A 24100-nucleotide genomic window follows, 5' to 3' on the forward strand; every position below is an offset into this window, starting at 1 on the left:
GTAATGCAAACAGTTGTGCGCGCTAGATTATTTGTGGGCCTGCCGGGCGAATACTTTATATATGCACATATTTGTACACACATACAATATATTTTTTCTACATCTTTCTTCTCAAATTTCCTTTCTCTCTTTTGCCTTTTTCCTTTTTCAGCTCTTGTGTACAATATGATTCTTTCTCTGGTTTGTTTACGTTTACATTGAAACAATTTTAAGACGATTAAATGCGCACTAAATTTAATTCGTTTGGTCGCAATTCAACTGGAGTGAGTATATAAATACATAATATTACAAAATAAAAAGGGAATGAAAATGAAAATGTCTTTGTAGTCTTTCAAAGCATTTTGTTAAAATAATAAATTTAATATACATTTATAGCATTTATTTGAATAAATGCATTTGAAATGAATAATTTATTGACTTGCATATGTGCACATGAGGTTGAGGCCCACTCTCTTTTGTTGTTGTAATGCAATTTGCATAAATTATTCAAGCATTTCGCACAGCAATCAAGTAAACGAATATTAGCACAGTTTTGCCTGCAATTGAAATGCGTTAATAATTAAAGTCGAAACGAAAATGAAAACAAAATGGAAAATGTGCAGTTTACAAGGAAAATGAAAATTAGTTTGAAGTATGCAATAATTCAATCAAATATTTGTCAATCCAACATCCTTCAAGTATGTAAATAAAGATCACAGCTTGTGTCTGTAGGGCAAATACATTAAACATTACAAATGAGCAAATGATTTGAAGGACTACGTCAAAACTGTACACAGTTCTCTCTGTCAATAATTAAATATTTAAAATGGACTAGGATCCAAGGACAAAGGCAACTTATACAGATGTTGTGGGCAAATGTAACTGTGCTTCAAATGTTTGCACAAGTAGTTGTTACCTGCAAATGCATGTGTGGGTGTGAATGTGTATGCTATGGCATTCACATTTCCACAGTAATTCATACATAATTCATTGCATTCATTTAACACTCGCACGTGCACCCATTCACTCCATTACAAGCTTACTCCTACGAGCACTCGTTGCTGCTTGCACACAGAATCAACGTCTCCCACAAGCTTTTCCCATTCATTAACACATTTCTGCAGCAGCAGTTTGGTCTGAAGGATATCATTAGCTTAACGTATTGTTTGCAACACATTCCATAAAACTCAACGAGGAATGCCCCATACCAATGCCTTCATTAAACTCACATTTATATTATTCTCGTGTAATAATATAAATAGCAATCAATGTTTGAAATTTAAATGAACTCCCACATAAGCTGTTCGCAATGGTTTACGCAGATTAATCGCCGCAGGTGAGTACTAAACGAATACCCATTAGTACTTGTAATTCGCTTTTGACTCTCTATGAAAAATTTCAATACCATATCTGTATTCATGATAAGACCCTAAATAAATAAATTAGCACCTATATGCTTTAGATTGCATTATTATACTGATATAATTGTCAGGATTTATTCAATACTTTAAAGGAATTTAAAGTAAAATCATTTATCTATTAATCATTTCATCTACTAACATGTATGTTAATTTTAATGATTAACTTCGATTAACTTAATGGGCTAAAAGTCAATGAGACCTTTTCTACATAAATATATTTAATAAAATAAATTAAAGGATTTATGAGAAAAGGAAGTATTTTAAAAAAATCCATTTCAGTTTAATTATCAATTGTAAAAAGTAATTTCGATTCTCATTAAATTCTTGTTACTCCAGAGAGGGTATTTAAACTTCGCTAACTTACGTTACTTCTTTCTCATTGGGAAAAGTTCAGTTTAGAGTTTGAGGGAAACACTCCAACATTTTGCTAACTTTCTCGCTCTGTGTTAATTTCCAGCAGCTCATGGAACACAAGTATATGGAATGCCCGCACACACAGCCACACAAACACATATGACTCTACAGTTTTAAATACACACTGTGAAAGTTGTGACTGTTGCATTTTGCGCGTTTGTTTGGTGACAGTGAGCGGAGTGTGTTAGTATAAGTGGCAGTGAGTGTGTGCATGTACTTGGCATAATTAACATAATTACTATTATTGTTCCGTTGTTGATTTTGCTTTACATATATTAAACTCACACACGTAAATATCACTCATGTATGTGTTTTTCTTTCGCTTGACATGCAAATTGTTTTTTGGTTTTCGCTTTTTTTTTTGGTTTGTGAAAAATATACAGAGTTCTCATATTTTCTTTAACACCGAAATAATTGGAAAATTTAGTAAAGAGATGATGAAACCTCTATAAATATTAACATTAAGCAAACACTTAATTGCTTAAACAAATGTTTTGATAAATCAGCAATCATTTGAAATACTTTAACATTTTTTTTCACTTATACATATGAATCATTGCATACAGTAAATGCAATGCACACAAATTTAACCCAATCAATGATTTACTTGTAATTGTTTTCGCAATTTTAAAAGTCAATAAATCACCCAATATTTTCCCAAACAAACAATTTCATACATCTGTCGAATCTTTTCTATAGCGCAGTAGTAAATATGAAATGTAAATAAAAGGAATGCTCAAAGGTGTCAGCAAACCACCAACTATTTAAATATATGTAATAATGCATACATACCAATGAATTCAAAATATCATCATGTAAATAAATCCCTGAATTAGCTATTTTTATGTCAATAAATCCAATCAAAAAAATGTGATTTTTTTTATCTTTTTTAACCAGAAACTTAAACGCTCACAATTTAAATGATGAAATATTTTTTTCATGACTTTAAATATTTATTCTTCATTTATTATTTAAATTCATTTTCAAGGAATAATTAACTACTTTGAACAAATATTATTGGGAGATATAATTATCGCCATTAAATTTGTATTAATTAATAGATCAAACGATAAGAAAGGATTTTTTAAACTAATGATGCAAATCATGTATTAATATACTTTAATCCCTGACAAATTGCGTTACATTACTAAAAATAATTCTCTTGAGTATAAAAAGAAAACAATAGACATAAGCCGAGTTATGCAAATAAAGCGAGTAATTTATTAAGCCTGCCGCTTAATGGGCTGTTAAGTAGATGACGCCGACCTTGGAGAGTGAAAGAAGCAATCGAAAAGCGTGATTAATTGAAAAGCAATTAACTGCGACCATCCCTGCCCCACCAAATTGTTGAGGCAGCGCTTATTAAGTAGATGCGTGTTTTGAGAGTCGACGGGCAAAATGGACACAAGGGATTACAAACTAATCTGGATGCAAAACAAGAGGGAGACCGCCCACGATTCATGGATGTTGGGAAGTTTCCACGCATGATTAGTTATGGCCAGGATAAGTTGGGGTCGTATCCACGCCTCACTGCGGACGTGGCGCGACAAACTCGTAAATTTACCGAATCATTAGGCAACACACAAAAGCAGCTCGCGAACCGGAGAGACGCGAGGGGAAAGCTTGTTAAATGAATCAAAGTAGAGGATGCTTTCGTCCTGACTGTTGAAGATGCCAACGTAAATTAAATTGACGCATTCACAGCAAAGCACCAAAGGACATGATAATGGTCATGCGTACTCAAAGGCATTAGCACGCATTGCGGCGCGATTATAATGGCCACAAGTTGTGTGGAGCCGTGGCAGTATCAGTTCGTGCCACTAAATAATGCAATTGCTTGACTAACTCACCGACGCTGACGCAGACATTCCAGCAGAGCATCGTCCTCTTCGTGGTCGCTTAGCGGACAGTCGAGGGCATGGGCTATTTGCATGGTCAATTGCAATGACTGATTGCTCGCGGCCCAGTCCGACATCGCTGAGCCGGACATCAGGATGGCGCGATGGAATAGACCTGCAGCCAAATTGTTGCCGCAATTAATTGCAATTATAATCGTGAACATATATGAGGAGTAGGTGGCGTGGATTGAGCTTACCTGATGACACCGGCGATACCATTAGATAATTGACACAAGCAGCGCCTGTACTATGACCCATTAGAGTAACGCGTGTATTGTCACCCCCAAAGGCAGCAATGTTCTCCTTGATCCAGTGCAAAGCTGCCATCTGATCCAGCAGGGCATAGTTGGCAATATTGTGAGCATCGATGCTGGGCCGCATAAATCCTACATATGTTAAGCACTTGCAATTAGAAACGCTTCCATCAACTGCCACAGTCACCCGCCCATCACTTACCCAATGCTCCGAGTCTGTAGTTGACAGTGACCACAATGACCCCGCCGTAGCTTGCTAGCACAGATCCGTCATAGGGGTTGCCGCTGTTCCACTCAAAGGATTCGCCGTGCAGATACACTAGCACAGCATACTGCTCCGATGCTGTTGGCAATGCCACTGGGGAATCAAAATTCATACATGACTTTTGCACTGGAAACTGATTCGAGACGCATTATTAACTCACCATGGTGCGGCACATACAGGTTTAGGTAGAGGCAGTCCTCGCTTTCGGTCTTCAGGTACGGCATCAGTCGCGTCAAATGCTTATAACGACCACGTGAGATATTCACGCTGTTCTGGGATGACATATCCGGCAGTTTTTGTGGGCAAACCGGCGGCAAATGACGTGCAATCTTCAGTCCCTGCCAGGGCAAAGGGGCGCCTGCAAACAGCACCAAGTGCATAAAGCGTGGAAGAAAGTGAGAGACAGAGGGGGAATTGTAACACCATTAGATAAGCTAACACAAACTTTCATAAAGTACTTTTTGACTGCTCTTTCGCACACAGTCATTGCATCAGTCCACAATGGGACAAACTCCAAATAAATGATGCTAAAAAACATTTATAGAACGCTAAATGATCTGCCTATCTGTTTTTTATAATTTTATTTTGTACGCTTTCGCCACGTGCGTTAGCGTCGATTATCGATTTTTCACTTCTAATTGTTATCGATTACTTATTTTCAAGTGATGTGTATATTCTGTAATGATAACTTATTTTAAGTGTTGCATAGTGTGCAAATATTAGGGGTATTGCTTCGATAACAAATTAGACACCAAGCTTCACATGCGTAGATATTACACATATTATTTACGAAATCCACAAAACTCATTGTGGTAACGAAACTTTCAAAGGTTTCGTTAAAGTGTGCCTAAGAAATATTTCTTTATTATTTCCGAAATTAAGAGATTAAGATTAAGAGATTTATTCGGCTTGACAAATATTTACTTGTGCGTCCCATAGTTTGTTTTACTAGACTTAGTCAAAGGTCACCCTTACATTGTATATACATATCCATACTAATAATAATGTAATATCTTGATTTTTTTCTACATATGCACCTAATCGGCTGATAATATTTGTAATCAATTATTTCATTTCCTGTAAACTCTTTTGTTGAAAGCTCTATCTATAAAGGACAATAATCTATAAAGGACATAGGGATATTCCACTTTTTCCAATCAATTATTTTCAATTCACGATGATTTGTCTAATAACTAAAATTCATTGAAATCTAAAACCTTTTGATTTTAATTCGTATTCGGCCCACTGTATCGATTATAACCAACAATTCCGTGCTTGGTTATTTTTGGTCTTTCTATCGTGCTATCGCATACTTTCGCTCTCTATCTCTTGCCCTTCCGCTCACTGGGATGCCGCGAAAAAACAGCATTCGATTGGTTTGCGTGACGCTTGGGGAGCATAAAGTCAATTTCGTATTTATGCAGCACGGTCAGCGGGCACTTGGAAGCTCCGTAAACAAGTAGACAGCCACATTGGCACTTCCTGCACATGAGTGCAACAGCAGCAAGCTGAAATAGCATTCAAAGGGCACTCGGGACAGCAGCCAAGTTGACTGCGGTTCGGTTCAGTTTGGCTTGGTGTTTCAGTTAACGTCGATTTGTCCTATTCGAAAGGGACTTGCGTGGGCACTACCACAACCACAACCACGATTTGGTCAACTTAGTTTGGAATCCTGTGCAAATACGATGTTGCATTGTTGCAGCATCACACGTAAACCAGTTGCCATGACATACTTTATGAAACTGACACCTCTGTTGATTGGCATTCCAAAGTGCTTACATATTTCGACCCATGGAGTGTTGCAATTTCCTTCCATACTATGTATTTTCATTGGCATTTGTTATGTTGTAAATGGAATGCATTAATTAACTCTGTATCCAAGCAATATGTTTGCCTTATATGAAATTTAAATAGGGTTGCTAGTGTATAAGATAGTTGAAAATACAAATTTAATCCACTAAATTGTGGTATGAAATCCACTAAATGTCAGTACCAGACATTCCCGAGGCAATCAGAGTTATTAACTAAAACTATGATATGAAATCGCGGCGCACATACTGCTTATTATGCCAAGGCAAAGTGAACAAAGACGGTTGGGTGGAAAGCAATTTGCAGCGTTTGTACGCCCAAAAATATGCAACATTTACACTTTGACATATTCGACGTACACAAATTTCATTTTGCTGTCAAATGTTTCACGTTATTGTGCTCATAAAAACAAGGCAAATCTCCGCACATTGCCATATCTTTGAATGAGCCACAGACGAGCACTTGAATGTATTCAAAGGGAAGGGAGACGAGATAGCAAATATACGCGAATGGCGAATGTTGAGTTTCGACATACAAAGCGCGCCAGTCGGTGGCGTTATTTGCATTTTGTTATTAATAAATTTGGGCAACAGGCAAAAGGAGGCGCGCGTCTAGTACATAAATAAAAGCGCACATGACCACGCCCACCATACCACAAACTCCTCTGGTCCCTAACTCCTGATCCCGGCTAGAGATAGAAATAAGACAAATACTACGTAAAAACGCAAAACAATTTTCCGACGTGTTGTCGAAAAGTTTTCTATTTGTTTGGCTGCCACGCACAAACAGGCAACAGTCTATCTCATGTCACTACATGTGTGTGGGTGTGTGTGTGAGCGTGCATCTCTTCTCTACACACACATTACGTATACGCAAACGAACCTTGTATTTGCATTGGCTTATATTTGCCTAACAAAACTTAACGCGTGTTGTTGCCACAATGTAGACGGCCAACTGCAATTGTAGCTGCAACTGGAACTGTGAAACTGCAACAACTACTGAGTCGTCATGTTAGCTAAGGCAAACAACTTCCGCCAACAAATATGGCGTCACATAGTTCGCAGTCTTCGTTATTGTTGCAACTTGCCGCACGGATTGAGTGTGCACCACTCAAGTGCTCAATAAACGCTACGCGGTTGCAAACACTTGCCCACAGACAGACAGACACATTCATACACACACACTTACACTCACACTCATACTAGACACACAAATACAAATCGTGACAAGCACTTTTGTCACGGCCTGTGCTATTGGCTGTCGACTGTCAAACGTCGAGAGTCGACTCTCGAGCTGGTGGGCAACAAATGTTGCCACAGACCAAGCCAACTGCAAAACGCGCCAGATAATTTATTGTCCTTACAATGTGAGGTCCTGCCGCTACATTGCGCATACAGAAAGTGTGAAATTGAAGGCTCTTGGCAAGCAGCAACTTGCATTTGCATTTTCAGCTGCAGCTACAGTTGCAGTTACAACTGCGGTTTTGCATTTATGTTCCGTCGATGGACCAATCGATGCGGTTTGCCGGCTTAGCTAGGCGGCCATTCAATGGCCGGAAATGCCTCAGTTTGACCTCAATCTGAGCGCTCCAATGTTCAATTACAATTGACAAATATTTGCAAATTGTGAGCTGATAATTAGCATTCCTTACACACTCCAGTCTGTCTGTTGAACTCAAATGTACCCAAAACTCAATTAAAACAAACAATAACATAATATTTCACAAGATTCTAGACAAATTCTCAAAATTCTAAACATAACACACACATTCTGTATACGTTTGGATTGGCTACAATTTGCATTGAATTGCCCTAAACATTGCCCAAATAATAGCAACCACATTCGACCCTGTGAAATAAACAAACGAACACCCATGCGGACATAAAGGATACCCACAACAAGAATGCCAAAATGTGAGGCGTATTTTTGGGGGCGTTCCGAGTACGTGTCAAGTTTTGAAAGCCTAATGCCAGGTGCAGCTCAGAGATAATTGCTTTAAATTGCAGGCTAAATTCAGAATTGCCCTGCAGACTGTTCGTACATGGTCAAGTTGTTTCCTCTGTTGCATCTGCTGTGTAATTTTGGGTTTTGATTTTGCATTTTGCTGGCTCTAAGGCAAAGTGGCAAATTGCCGTCATATTTGTGGCACAGTGTTGAGAGTCTTAGCTCATAAAAGCCGAAAAATGCTAAATGTAGAAACAGGCAAGACTTATAAATATTTATGTTTTTTGAGTGTGTTCTTCGATGGTTATTTCTCATTTTACCGAGACATCAATCGATTAATGATAAAATTGGGTTTCTCAATGAGTTAATTTTTTGCTACTATCAGTAAGCATCGAGTTAATATTTCAATAACTTGAAAGAAAACGAAAAGGCAATTGTTACCGGTTTTCTGATAAAGATAAGGTAAAATCAGCATAAGCACAAGAGAACTTTTACAACCTAACCTAAATATTTTGATTAGTTATAAATAACAGGGGAAAAAAATATATATTCTGACCGAAAAATTAGTTTTTTCATTAGCTTACTACCAAGATTTTTTGGATCTAAAGTTTTGTAGTTAAAAAATTTAAGATTAAAATCTTGCTTTAAGAATGTTTTATTTTTGATTAAAAAGGAGATCGCAAATATTAATTTAAGAACTTTTTTTACAAAATCGTAAAACAAAATGTTGTTCATCAATCATCGTTTTGAATAAATAATCTTATTGTAATATTAAAATGATCTCAAATTCAAGAATCTTTGTTCTTGTTTCTTAAAAATGAGAACATAATTTCTTATGTTGCTTTTAACTCAGTAAATCGAAATTTATAGATATTGAGAAAGTATCCATTTATTTAAATAAGCTTGCTGCTATTATTGTGGCTACTTTACGTACTTAAGCTAATTTAAAAGGCATAACTCAAACACAAATTCGATTAACCTATATTTTCAAATAAACTCTAAATAAAGTAGCTAAAAGAAGCATCACTATTATAAGTTGCTACGTACCGGGTGGCATAAATCGTCTACTGCCCGTAGGTGCCTCCGCATAGGGCAGCCCCAGATACTGATCCACCTCACGTAGCCCGCTGGTCACCTGGAAGCGACGTGTGATGCCCATCAAACGACCCTGTTTGATTTGGATCTCCTTCGTGTACTGCAGCTTATCGGGCACCAGATGACGACGCTCCGGATGATGAGTGATTGTCCCATCATTGTCGGTCATTGCCGATGTCGTTGTTGTGGGACTAGAGTCGACCTCTTCCTCACTGGCAAACAAGCTCACCAACCGCTCTTTAATATTTTGCTGTAAATTGAGAGAGGACGTTTTGGCTTGCTTGACAGTTTGGCGGGCAAATGATTTCTGAGCTGCCGTCAGTGTTGTTGCATCCGGCACGATTTGTGATTGTATTGTTGTTGTTGTTATGTCCCCAATAACTGGGAGGGATTCAGTCTTTGTTTGCCTTGTGGTCTCACGCAATTTCATTGCATTTTCCAACTCATTTCCGTTGTGAATTTGACCGCCGCTGTCCATCAGCGTTTGCTCGATTGATTTTTGTTTTGCTGATGCTGTGGCATTCACAGTTGTTGTTGCTGTGGCAGCTGCAACTGCGACTGGCATGCCCCAAGTGGGACGCAGCCCGTGGCAACAATCAGTGCTTAATTGCTGCTGATTGCCGCCAACTGTCAACAAAAATAACCAAAATGCTTCCAAACAAAACTTCATGGCGCCTGTTTATATTGACACGCTTTCTCTGTTTCTCTTGCTTTTGCTTCTCCTTTTTATTTTCAATTTCAGTTTCAGTTTTAATTTTAGTTTTAGGAAAGTTCTTCACTCAGCAGGTTTTCACATTACATTCGCCTTTTGTATTTGTCTTTTGTTGGGGAATTTCTTTGTTGTTAATTGCGTTTCATACTCAGCCAAGAGTACGCCGCATTCTACAGTACTTCATTTACATGTATTTTCCTTCTTCCAAGGAATGGATTTTTTTTACTTTATTTACTTGAAGATTTTTCACATTCTTCCGGCCCAACTCAAATGGTGTCGGCACTTTTTCCGTTGCATTGCAACTACCCGAAAAGTTTCATTCAGTTTTCTTTGAGAAAAGTGCGAAAAAAGTACAATGCGCAATAAGAAAAAAAGTGGATAAACTCTAAATGGTAAACAATTTGTATTCGGATTATTTTTTCTATTTTGTATTATATCCTTTGTTGTTTGTTATTGCAAATATTTACGTTTAGTTGTCAAAGGAATAAACGATTTACGAGGTGCGCTTTGGTATATACTATTGAAATATTTATGGCATTGTTTGTGCTAGCATTCCGTTTTTGATATATTAAAACTACAATTTCTATCTTGTTATGCTTTGTTTATTTATGTTTTCTTTGTTAGCACATTTCATCATACTTATCAAAAGCACTTGATTTCACTACCATTTTCCACTTCATAATGACATGAGTACATATGTGTATGTATGTAAACAATGAAGATGTTGTCCATATTTCGTATTTAAAATTTATGTTTTTGCAGCCAATTATGTTGCCAGACATTTCTGATTTGTAGCAGTTCTTTCTCGAAGTCAATTGCTTATGTTATAATTTCTATGGACATTGTCAGATCGATTCAGCGTAGATATTCTTTCAAGTTTGAGGAGTTTGAGTACTTATGCCGGATATAAAGATGCCATTAAATTGACTATGTATACAAAAAATGAGAAGAACAAATACCCATCATTCATGCGCCGTCACATGCCAAATGAAACTTGAATGCTTTTTAAAATTTTAGTGTCAGATTCACATTTCCAATAGAATAAACAAAGACCAAAAATAGAAAATTTCCCATGACGATTAATCATAAAAATACCAATAAAAATTCAATTAGGTTCTTAGGTTCATTTCGGGTGCGCCACCCACCAGTTGTTCCGGCTATATGTACGTGTGTTGACACTTAGTGATCTGGGCTAATTTTATATACATACATAGTTGTACATACATATATAAAATAACAAACCGAATTCAAGTATCTTGAACGGAAAGCAAAACGCCATTTAAATGATTTTCTTTTTACGAGCAAATCAACACACAAAGCAACATGCGAGTAACATATGGGCCAGCTTTATACGTAAGTTTGTATGTAGTTCATATATATGGGCGAGTGTTTGAATGTATATAAAAATAAACACAACACTGAGGCGCTCTAAAAGCATTTTTCACAACAACAAACTTAATAAAAACAAGAACATTTGCAGAAAAATAGAGCGGACAAATTTTGATAATAACTAGAATAAAGAAATGTTAATTTCGAATAAATATGTATTACTCTGCTTAACATTCGTGCGGAACACGAATACAAGCAACAAACTCCATATTAACCAAGCTAAAATTTATTCAACTAAGAAACTACTAATTTCATCCACAAAACTGTAAACCCAGTCAAAGTTTAACAAAGTCTAACCGCTGATAAAAATTTAAAATATTGTATTCCATTGCTACTTCCAACGGTCTCTGTGCCACTCTCTTTCCAAAAGAAAGAAATAATAACAAGCGTGTGCTAAAAAGACTAAAAAAATAAGGAATTCTCTTAAATGTTTTCTTATTACTTATTACATATTTTCTTTAGTTTTCCACAGAGCATAGAAGACTGCTCCACACAAATGTCAAGGTACATTTATTGGTCGGACACATAAAATTGACCTTTTTTGAAGAAATCGTGTTGAAAGTTTTTCCAGCACTTAGCTAGCCGCGAAAATATAGTCTTTGGAAATGTCTCATAAATTTTCCATTTCGTAGGGGCTAAATGAGGCAGCATTGGCTGATGTTTACTTTGGCTTTTACTTTGTGCCTTTATGTCATGCGTGTTGTGTATTTATAGCAGCGTTCTATGAAATTAAATGTAAAAATCATCGCTATTTCTGTTGCTCGTGTACAAATTGATATCAGCTGCTTAGGTAGCGTGTAAAGTGAGTTCAGACTTATGTCACTTAATTCACTTTCACTTAGCGAACTCCCAAATGCATCGGCACTAAATGCAGCTCGTTAAAAATAACGCAAATAAATAATAAATAAGCAGAGTCGAGTGCCACCTCTGTGCAAATGTAAATAAATGCGAGCATTAAAAATATACGCCAAATGCATAAAAATAAAACAGAAAAAATGCACGGAATTTCGTTCGACTTTTCTCTCTCCAATCGCAAATAAAAAATAAATACAAAAAATCGCGAACAAGCCGCAATTTATATACCCTTTCTGAATATTAAACTATATATTTCAATAATATATTTGTGCACATTGGTCAGTGCATATTTAAAAGAATAAAGTCGATACAGCAAATGTATATATATTCTATTCAGAGATTCAAAAAGTGCTCTGAATGCATTTCACTTCGTGACAAACTTAAAATATCCTTCTCCTTGAGCAATCAAAAAGTGGCACAAAAAGTAAAAGTGCAGTCACGGGAAAAGCTAGCAGAAACTGTCACGGATTGACAGCTGGCAAAAGGCGAAGACAAAAAAGCCCTTCATCTGTTTGCAATTGGAATTTAAGTTAAGTAAATTGATTTGATTTGGATTAAGTAGACTGTTGGTGATGCGGTCGCAATTTGGAAAATGCTTTGAACTTCACAGATGCGACACTGCAAATAAACAAGAGAAGTTGAACGTGACCTTACTCTATAAATAAATTATGCTCTTTTTGAACACGTTATACAAAACAAGTAAGAAAGCTACAGTCGAGAGTGCTCGACTGTGACATTCCCGCCACCCATTTTAAAGAGTCACAAAAGAATGCGGTATTATTCTTTAATATAGCAAAATAATAATAGTAACATTACTATCAAAATACCAAAATTTATTGAGGGCCATTGTTAGTGTGTTAGTATATAGACACACTAACAGTATATTTTAGCATTTTTTCATTACTTTCACATATACCATAGAGTACCAAGTATACCAGATTGTCAACCAAAGCAACTATAATGCAGTAGCAATAAAATAACTAATTTTTACCTGATTTTAAATTTTCAGAAATCATAAAATTTGCGGGGCGGGGCAAAATCTAAAACTATGTTGTGTTTTCTACTGCCGGACGGAAGGACCGATAATCGTCTCTTCTGTTGACGCTGATCAAGAATACATATTCCTAATGGTGCCGGATATTCATATCACCTTCTGCATGTAATATTGATTTGCCGTATGCACAATGTTATAATACCCTTCTACTCTACGTAGTAGAAAATGAGAGTGGGAATGAAAAAATATGATGGACAGCTGTTATCACGAAAAATAAACCGATTGAATGAATAAATTCGTTTCCGATGGTCACAATATGTTGTCCAGAGGAGTACAAATGACACGCAGTTGCACTTATGAATAAATGAAAATAAAACTTTACAAAAAATGCAAAATCACAGGACTCGCAGTTGGCAAACCGTTCACTCATTACACATACACAAACATATGAAAAATGTGCATCTACGAAAATGTAACAAATATTGATTCGAAACGCATTTCATGTGAATTCTGTCTGAATGTCATAAATCATATAGTGCTCATAAAGAAAAGGCGCCAGCAGCAGCAAGCACAGAAATTTCAGTTGCATTTGTAATGCAAATGAATCTAAAGTAGCGTCAGTCGTGGTTTTAGTGCCCTATGCCACTCATGACACTGCGCCAAGACACAGGGGTGAAGAAATTTGCATAATTAGCATAGAGACGACAACGCATTGAAAGCTGTCACATTTGACACACAAGTTAGCGAGCCGCAACAAGGAGAGATGAGGCGCATCGCGGGAATCTACCCCAAAATATAATAAACCCAAAGCACAAACAAATTTCGTAGCAGAACAAGCTGAATAATAACAACAAATTATCTTGCAACTAATTTTAGATGCCTCATAAAAATACGAGAGGAGAGAAATTCGAATTTCAAAATGCGAAAAACTTAAAAATCAAAATCAAAATCTACGAAATACTCGCAAGTTCAACAAACCCAAAAGCCGCAAAAATACGCTGCAAATTATTTCGAATTATGCGGTTTATTTTTGGGACACATATAGCCTGCAGCATGCAAAGCCTCCAAGTGGGGCGAACAAAAAAGTGGGCGGCCGGCAAGTAACAAAATGCATAAATCTGGCCCATTATCATGTAAATTAAGTGAAGCAAATATTTTTAAATAACCCGGCTGCTCTGACATGTATTTTAAAGCCAAATTGTTTACACCCGAAATTCAAGAGAACACAATTTTCTCTATTACGTTTTCAACACTTAAGTATAAAAATGCAAATTTTGACTTGATAGGTAAACCAATTTTTCATAGATACATCAAGTGTTATAAAGTATCATGTGTGGGTGAATATTTATTACAAGTTGGAATTTTGCAATGGAATTTGTCCTTGAATCATCTTTATTAATCAACTCTCCAAATTGAGTGATGAATGTTTCAATCAAACATCAAATGCCAAACGAGTCACATTTAAAATTAAACATTTTAATTAACAAACTTTAAGCTTTAACAATATATGTAGTTCGACACCTATTAATTGACATTTTTGTACAATTTTTTTGTTTAACACATTAATTGTTTTCACATTATACACTGAAAACAAAAGATCTGTTCAACTTTCACAGAATTTGCAGGGTTTAAATGAACATTTGCGTCCCAATTTTGATAGACAATTGCCAGTGTAGCCTGAGCCTTTAAATTTATTTATTCTCTTCCTAAAGCAAATATTATTTGTAGATTGACTTTTAAGTGCTTGTCCGTAGATTGATGAAATTTTCACTTATTTCAACTCGTGTTTGTTTGCATATCTTATGTATATTTATCTGCAACACAATATCATGAAAATTAAGTGAAAACATTCAGCTGATTTATACGAAGAAAGAAAAAAACGAAAATAAAAATTTAACACATTTTCACAGCAATTTCACAAAGTGTTTTTTAAATATATATTTTTTTCTGCATATCTCTTTCATATTCCGCAAATTATGCATTAATTAATGCAGAGTGCAACACGAATGCTGCAGGTGGAAGGCCTCAACGCCATATGTGAATTGTAAATATTTGCAATAACCACAGATTTTTTATTTCATGTTTTCCGATATTTTTTTTTTACAATTTGCATTTTTGCAATAATTATACGCATTATCAATTTCGAGCAATTTGCATTTACCAATTTGCGCAACGACTTTTTCGCTTGATTTGCTTATTATGATTTCGAGGCACTTTGATCTGAATGTAGAAACTCACAATTGAGCACATTTGACAATCGCTTTGATCGCTCAGCTCAGCTCTTCTCAGCTTAATATATTCTGGGCGAACATTTGGCAACGAATAAATATTTATCTTTGTCACTTGGCATAATTTGCACAAATAAATAAATACGAACTTTGATTATTTTTAACCCGCATACATACTGATTGCATAAAAAACATCCGCTTTTCGTTTTTCATTAGCGATATAAGCAATTTCACAGAAATATTTACGTTTTTATTATTCTCTTTATTTGTATTTGTATTTTTATTTTTATCTTTATTTTGTTTTGCCGTAGGGGTCTGACCCTTCCTTCCTTTTATTTTACACTTGGCGCGCGATCGACGTTGACGTTATTTTGTCCCCCTTTTTCGACTTGTCGTTTATTTTTAGCACGGGGCACAAGTCGTATCTTGTGAATACTTTGCTCGGCGTAAGTATTGCCCAAGATGCTGCACACTCCGAGCAGGAGAAACACACGAACTACACAAGCGACACGATCGACGTTCTAGAGACAACTGTTTTATATTTTGCATCTAGGTTGCTACTTTCGGATTTGTCGTGTCTGCGAGATTGCTCTCTCTTTGGTGCTCTCTTAGCATCGCTCATTTTATGGCGGTTTCTAGATTTTTTTAGAATGATTAAAGGCTAAATAGCATTATGAAATTAGCCTAATTTTGATAACAACAAACATCGAATATTCTATTATCCTTTTCGTCCATTGAAATTCAGTTTCTTTGGAGTTATAATTACTTTTGCAGTTTGATCAATCACACGATACTTCAGCAACTTATCCGTTTATCTGCCAGTGAGACAGGTTAAAAGACGAACTGCAAAAGAAGTGGAAAGGAAAAGTCTTGCAAGCCGCTTATCGGATACTTCCTGCCACAAATCTTTCACTCTGTTTAAGTGCACAGACTGAGAGTGCACTGTGTGTGAACAATCTGAGTTAAAGTCTTAAATCAGCTTGGCTTTTGTCCAAAAATATACCTGCCTCCTATGTGTTCCCTCTTCTCCTAGTCGGTTGCTGTCGCCAACCACGTAAGGAAAAGTCAGGTAAAGTTTTTTTTTTTACCAAATTTTGCATCCCTTAGAGCAGCGAGAGCAGTAGCTAAGTGACTTGTTTGACTTCTTCATTGTGTCTGACTGCCACTTCAACTTCACTCGGGCATGGGTAAAAGCGTTTAAAGGTGATTGCCAACTCCCAAACAAGCTCCCAATATCCTTTTTCACCAATTTTTGCGCTTCACTCTCTGCGCAATATGTGTATATGAACGTGTGAGAGTGTGTGTGGCTTACACGTCAGTCAGGTTGCGCTATTGCCGTTGCTCATACGACTAGTAGAACGGTTGAAAAAATGTTTGTCTTGGTTGGCCTTGGACCGGCGCTGACATGCTACAAGTTCAGCTTGTTGGGGTTTTCACTCTTCGCGAGACAGCTTTGTAAATTGATTTGCTCTCTGACATTTTGAAAATCATTCGAGTAGCTAATTTACGACCATCAAAGTGCGCCAATAAATTTGCCTTAATTGCTAGTTAATTAAATCGAAAGACCCTTGCAAAACGAGCGAATTTAATCGAATTTTTCTTCTTTGCCCAAAATGTGTTTGCACTTGTACTTAGATGCAATGCATTGACCAAAATAGCAAACCCAATTGACAGGCAATTACAAACGTAAATTCAACAAACGCAAACGGAAATTCAAATAATATTAATCACTACTATAATATTATTTATTGAAAAGCAATTAAAAAGCCTAATTGAAAGCCCCATGTACTTGTAGTCACATATAAAATGAAACCAACTATATTTTATTTATTTCTGCACCACAATCGAAGCCCATATACATACATAACATATGTATGTCCATTTGAGTATGACTATTTTAATGTTTTTCAATTTTTACAATTATGAATTTTAAATCAAATCAACGTTATCCATATTCAAGGCCCAATTTCCCTTATTGATTTTGTGTGTTTCGCTTTCAAAATGTTGTTATGAGTGCGTTATTAATTCCTGTTGATTTATGACACTTTAGGTGATAGCGTGTATAAACAAATTTAAATATTTGACTCGAAAATTTTGCTGAAACGCTCGTATTGAATTTGAATTCATATTGATTTAACTTTAGTCAACGGATTAAATTGGCAATAGCTTAAAATGAACTGAAGCTTGACGATTGAAGGTCACATCAATAAATTCACATGGGGACGTCGTTTTGACCTTTTTACGAGAAGCTTTTGTCTCTAAGCCGCTTCGCATTTTTCATGTTCAACATTAGGAAGCTCATTTAATAAAGAGCTGACATTTTTATGACCCTTTCAATTTCTTGCTTCACTAATTCCTTGCCAAGCAATTTGTTCCATTCATTCAAGCAGCCAGTTACCAGCAGCCAGCAGTTAGTAGCCTGTCCAGCCAGCGGTTGCTCACTCTAGGGGATTACAATTTGCACCACAGTTACGACCTAATTAACTTCGATTTCTGCGCTGCAGGCATTTACATAATTGCATTTCGTAGCGCATAATTTTTACATGCAGAGTTGCATGCCACGCCCCGACCAAGAGATAAGTAAACCAAAAACAAAACCTACCAAGGCGGCGTTAAAATCAAGTTAAAAGTGAAAGTTGCAAGAGAAATTACAGAAATTACAGTCCAAAGCAAAATGAACAAAAAAATGTGTAATTGTCTTATTTCCCTCGGACTCCTGCTGCTGCTGCCGTTTGCAACTGATGCTGGAGAGGGACATATGGCGCCTTGTCAGAGGATCTAAAAGAATCCTGGGCACAACTGTGTGGATAGCCCTGAACGAGAGTCAGAAGCTCCCACACGCTCCCAGGCGGCAATTCGAATGGAAAAAACCAACTTTAATTAAGCAATGCAATGACCAACTTTCAAAAAGAAAATGCAAGAAAAAACATTAATACAGATGCCCCATGATGAGAAAAAAAAATTAGAATCACATCTAGTAAAAGAGAGGAGAAAAAAGCGAAATGCAGCCAAATGATTTAATTCAAATGCAGCACGCAAAAGCAAACTAATTTGGTGGTAATTATTGCTGGACTTAGACTTGCCTTTATGAATGCCGTAAGTCGCTCTTAAGCTGTCTAATAAAACGTGGATTTTTTGGCCAAAGCCTCGAGCAGTCGACACTCGACTAGGTTCCTAGCTTCCTGGCTGCAGCTCAAGTGTTTGGAGTAAACTCTGCACAAAGTGAACTGCAAATAAATTAGTCGGAAAAATTGGCCAAGAAAACTGCCATAAAATGCTTTCAACTCAAGTCGTTTATGGTTGTGCAAACTTGGCATCTACTTGGAGTCTGCTTGTAGATGCGCAAACGCATTTCGTTTTTAGACGAAGACGAAGGTTTCAATTTAGACTTCAAATGTAAACGAGGCAACAAAATCTTCAAAACTAACTCACAATAGGATAATATAAATATTTGAGGAATTTTATAGGAAAAAAACATACTAAGTTATACACTCGCATCGCTCTTCGCCTTATTTATAAGATAAATTCGGGCATACTTGTATGTAGTTGGAAGTAAAGCAGTCCACAATTTAATAACGAATTTTAAATCAATATGAAATTAAGGTACATTAAAATCTTTTCTATTATTAATGCTCAGACGTTCTTCGAGGACTGTTCAAATAGCTAAAATCAGTTTATCATGATTTAAATTGAACCATATTTATAAGATAATTTTCTATTAGTGAAAAATTGAGTAAATGCAGCATTCTTATTCACTTTAAATTTGGAAAACTCAATTTAGTGAAATTTGGTTGCAAGTGGTTGAATAACTAGTATAAAACACTTAACTTAACTTGACTAAACCAAATTATTGGCTTTAATGTGTTTGTGGTTTTAAACTGACCAACGTTGAATTTCGCTGTGAAGCAAACGTAGAATGCTGCACATTACTTTAATCTCTTCGCATTTAAATAGAGACTTCAGAGGACATCACGCAATTCCTGCCAGACTTTTCAGGACGTTTGGCGGACTTGGAGCTTAAAACTGAAAGCGAATGCAAAGCGCAAAATAAATGACACTCATTTACACTTGTCGCCTTCAAGTTGTTGGGGAAAAGTGTGTATGTGTGTGAGCTACATAAACAAAATCTGCACAAAAAGGAAACTAAATGCCGACTAAATCAAAATGAGTTTAGAGTGCGGGAAAACCCTTGACAAAGTTTGGCAAAGGACGCTTCAAGGGGGTGGCCGAGTGTTCAACCAAAGTTGCCTTGAAAAACAAAAATAACAAAGTACACACACACACAAGAACACAACAGAAAAAAAAGGATAAAGAAGAAAAACACGAGGACTGTCCACTTGTATTAAAGGAAAACGCTGCAGGCATTTTAAGTGTTGTTAATGCCGCTGCGGTTCAGCTCGAAAGTTTTTCCAACAGTGGCAAATGAAACAAGTTTCCACAATTTTTCAGTGCACGTGGCTAGCCACTGGTCCCACCGAGGCGCACGGCCAGCCACCACTTGAGGGTCGTCTCTCAGTTTTATGCATTTACGCCCAGTCATAAAAAATAGAACTGAAAACAAACGCAAAAAATGCTAAAAACAAAAACCAAAAAAAATGCGCACAAAACTTGCATCACATTTCGTCTACGCGTCGTTGAGTTCGTGCTGTCATCCTTCTCGCGAGGATATCTGGACTCATCAAATTGAAAATGGCGCCATGTCCAGCAGTCCAGCCACAGTTTGCCATTAAGGAAGATGAAGTCCCGGATGCCATCAAATATGTAAATGCAACTAGTGCACTATTCCATGTCACACTGCTCATAGTTCCCTGTGAACTCATAATCTTATTATTCATTTCATTTAGTTTTTTTTTCTATTAACTCATTTTCATTTTTATTCAAGCATTGGAGAGTGTCTTTAGTAAATAGCAATGATTATTTGTCTGCCCTTCTATCGCTCCATTATTACTTTGCGGTTTGCAATCCATTGCCACATTAATTAATAATCTTTTGTGGTTTAGTGCCTGGCATTTGCAATTCATTAAGCATTTTGTTATTAAAGCCATGCGCATATATTTTATCCATTTTGCAATTCAAATTCGAACTCTGTCGAGGGGATATTCATTACCAATTTGCAGTTTTTTCTCTCTTTTTTTTTGCCAATTGTCTGAATCTCATAATTATACTTTCAGCATCTGCAAAAGACACTCGTACTGAGCTGAAATAAAAATGTTAAAAATTACCATAAAGAAACGCCAAAAGATATGCGCATCTGTTCCGCATTAAATATGTCATATCCTGTTTCCTGCGCTCACACACACACAAACGATGGCGCATACACAAACATTGCGAAGCTTATCAGCGACAGGCTTCAGTGCAACAAGGGAAATGAAAGAAGCAACGTTCAAGCAGCCTCTATTTATGCCCCAGTCCTTTTGCTGAAGCATCGCAATGTGCAACCTGGGATTGGGTAGCCAAGAAGACACCAGAGTAAGAGAGCACCAAAGAAGCTACCCCTGGTGAATCGGAAAATCACAGATTGAGTAGCTCTGCACTCTTTAATGAACTCTTTCAATGCGAATTGGCTGAGTCTCCTATCATATACATCTTGATTGGAAAAATACTGCAATCCCCATCTATAATTATTTATTTATTTAGATTATTTTTTTTTTTTAATTTTTCGTCTTTGCAATCTATTTTCTTTTCAAATTAAATTCAAATTTTTATAACAAAATGTAGTGTATACAAAAAACAACTCGAATCGTATTTGTATTTAAATGATTTATCTTATTTCATTTTTGTTGCACATTGTTGCTGATGTGCCATTTTGTACATTGGAGTATTGTTGTCTTAATTATTATTGTTGCTGTTGCTTTTGTGCTATAGCTTTTCTCTTTGTGCTGTCGTTTGTTGTTGCTCGTGTTGTTCTGGCTGGCTTTTCCTTTCCTTTTGTAGGTGTGCACTGGGTGGCTCTGATTGTTGACGTGGCTGGCAAACGCACACTTAAGTGCACTTGAACGTTTTTAATTAAAACACAATTTTTCAACAAGCATCAGCAACTGAATCAGAGACGCAAACGCAATGTGTTGTCGAGGGGAAAGAAAGCAAACTTACTAAAATTGCTGCCTCGAGATGCCACTAAAATATGTTGTGCTCTTGAATAAAATATAAACTGCCAGCCCCACCGAATTGTGCGAACTTTTGCCGTAAATTGTCTAAACATTTGCATAAATTGCCTCGTTTTGTTTAACGTCGTAAAAGAATTTGAGTATACAGATACAGATGCAGGAAATGCATCTAACGATTGCATCAATCATGCCGACACGCAAAGCACGGTTGCCAATATTTGCCAGTCAATCAGACCCCTACTTTGGAGAAGCCTCGAGCAACATCTGAGGGTCGTTTCTTGTGAATTTGTGTTGTTTCTTCGCAGCATAATCAACGTCATCATCGCCTTCGTTGACGTCAGTCAGCCAAACAACAAGCGGCAACAATGTTGTCGTAGTCAGAACCGCAGCCCTTGTACCTCGTCTGAGGTTATTTATACTGTGTTCCATGGATGATGAGGAAGATGATGATGCTCTGCGAAGGATGATGATGATGATGACAACAAGTGCACAACCCTTTGGCCTCAGCGCTGAGTTTGCTATGTCTTCCAAGTACTTGTATCGCAGCTCGTCTGCGCCTTGCCTTTAGCCTGAGGGGAGTACGTGCCCCAGCAAGCGAGGCTGCTTGGCGTTGGCATACCACATTTACTCTCTATGTGGCTGCACTTGCCACGCGCCCCACAAAAATAAACAAAGTGCCGAAGACGTACTACAGATGAGCCAGGTCTTGAGAGCACAGAAATTGGGGATCATTGTGCGTTACTGATGGCAACAACAAAACAACCGCATATCATGTGTAGCAATTTTGAGAGACGGATGATAATTTTCAGAAGCCATTGTACACACATATCATTTCGCTACAATATATTCATACTCCATGAAACCTATTTATTCGTCAGCCATAAAATGCGATATTAATTACATTCGCCTTTAGTTATGTCTAAAATATTCAAGACCACATTGCCAAAGCATAATGTGTGCATTCAGCTACGGTGGGGCAAACGACAAATTAACAATAACTAATTGGAAGCTAATGACCAATAGATGCTGTCACTGTCAGTTCCTCGTCTGCACCTAAACTACGCTCCAGCCATGTATTATACCACAAACATAAACAACAACAACACCAATGTGAGCCAAGAGCGAAGACACTTTGGCTGAACGCCCAAGAGGCGGCTCCCCTTGGGGAGCGACTCAGCTCCCAGTTGCCAAATATGGAAATAACATATAGACGAGCATACATATTTTGGCATAATTAGCACCCAAGCTGCAAGCGCCAATAGACAAACAAGCTCTGCTTCAAAAGGAATAGAGAAGTAAGTCAATGTCAAACGAATTGCCATTACTCTATTAAATAACGTAAGGAAATAGTACGCATAAGACAAATTTAAATTATTAGCCAAGCTTACACAAATTTTTTAATTTTCAAGTTTTTAAAGTGTGTATTGTAAACTCATAGTATTGGAAAAATACTTTTAATATAATAATATGTTTATTTCAGTTTATGTCTATGACAAATTAACTTAATAAAATTCGTTTCAATTTAATTTTCTTCCACAATCTGCTTACGTTAAGTTACGTTACAAGTTTTCTCTCTCTCCATTCTATGTTATCCGAATTAATCGATAGTTTAGTTTATATCGTGCGCTAAAGAATATTTAATACAGTTAAGTTTAAATTTAATTTTGTTGGTGAGTTATGCTAACCTATCTTTATTTAATAAATGAAAGTAAAAACTACGTTTTTTTTTAATTTAATTTTCTTCAATTTTGTATTTATACAATGGATGCTTTAAAAAGACAAATTGTTCAGAAATTTTAGTTTTTAGATTCATCATTAAACATTAAAGTACGTTCATTCGTATAATTAAAGTATTCATTGTCATTAGGTCTTTATGAAATAGTTATTTTGATTTTTCTCAATTAGGTTAATGAAACTCTTATATTGAAGTACACTGCATAAGAAAAACAACAAATTATTTAGCCCTTTACTGGCAGAAACCTCAAGAAAGTGATAAGAATTTCTTTTAATATCAAAATTTAAATTTTTAAAAATATTTACAATTTATTTATTAAAGGCATCGACTATAAATTAATTTATAACCTAGCGTAAATTTACTAGCGCTGGCTGCTTTGGCCTTTGGCTAAATATATACAAAAAATAACTTGGTCTTCTTAAGATAAATTTATTATAGTTAAGGATGCATTACCTTCTGCTTGATATTGCGAATGTACCTTCAGTCCCAGTGTGCTCTCTGCATATGTGATTCAACATATTGACAGGCGTGTGCGGAAGGCAATACTCGAATATGTATGTGTATGTATCTCTGTCTCTGCATAGATATGTGTTGGTATCTACTTTCACATACATATATGTACATGTATGTACATATATTGCCGGGTCGCTGGCTGGCATACAGATTTGGCGACACGTCCTGAGGCAGACATAAACATGTACTGTGCAAATGTGTGAAGTCATTTAGGAGTGAAAGATGGCAAAGATCCCTGATGGGGGAAGTTGGGCGACATTCTACTTCCAAGAGGCAATTAGAAAATGATTTAGCGCAATTTTCATGTGATTAAAAACAGCGAGCTAATAAGAGAGAGAGAGAGAGAGCAAGATTGCTGGGCGGCGGCACGTGGGCTGCCATCAAGAAGAGCAATAATGAATATTGAGTTATCAACTGGCAAGTGTACAAAAGCATTCCCATGAAGCATATTTGCATAATTGTAATGCCACACAATACAAATTAAAATC

General features: G+C 36.5%; 1 protein-coding gene across 6 annotated transcripts in view; it reads right to left on the reverse strand.

Annotated features, from left to right (window-relative positions):
• LOC117576449 (uncharacterized) overlaps positions 1-15776 on the reverse strand; it is a 43385-nt gene extending 27609 nt beyond the window's left edge. The window contains exons 1-6 of one of the 6 annotated variants that reach the window (XM_052006666.1): positions 15504-15776; positions 9032-10119; positions 4392-4589; positions 4169-4324; positions 3910-4098; positions 3665-3827 (exon numbers count right to left, since the gene is read on the reverse strand). In XM_052006666.1, coding sequence (XP_051862626.1) covers positions 3665-3827; positions 3910-4098; positions 4169-4324; positions 4392-4589; positions 9032-9749 — 1424 coding nt within the window. In that variant the 5' untranslated portion in view covers positions 9750-10119; positions 15504-15776. Of the gene's footprint in view, positions 1-3664; positions 3828-3909; positions 4099-4168; positions 4325-4391; positions 4590-4676; positions 4793-9031; positions 10120-15190 lie in introns of those variants that run through there. The other 5 variants (XM_052006667.1, XM_034261217.2, XM_034261216.2 and 2 more) reach the window with 5 other exon arrangements.
• Between the last annotated feature and the right edge of the window lie 8324 nt (positions 15777-24100).

The sequence above is a fragment of the Drosophila albomicans genome, chromosome 2R (genome assembly GCF_009650485.2).
Source record: "Drosophila albomicans strain 15112-1751.03 chromosome 2R, ASM965048v2, whole genome shotgun sequence".
In the NCBI taxonomy this organism is placed as follows: Eukaryota; Metazoa; Arthropoda; class Insecta; order Diptera; family Drosophilidae; genus Drosophila; species Drosophila albomicans.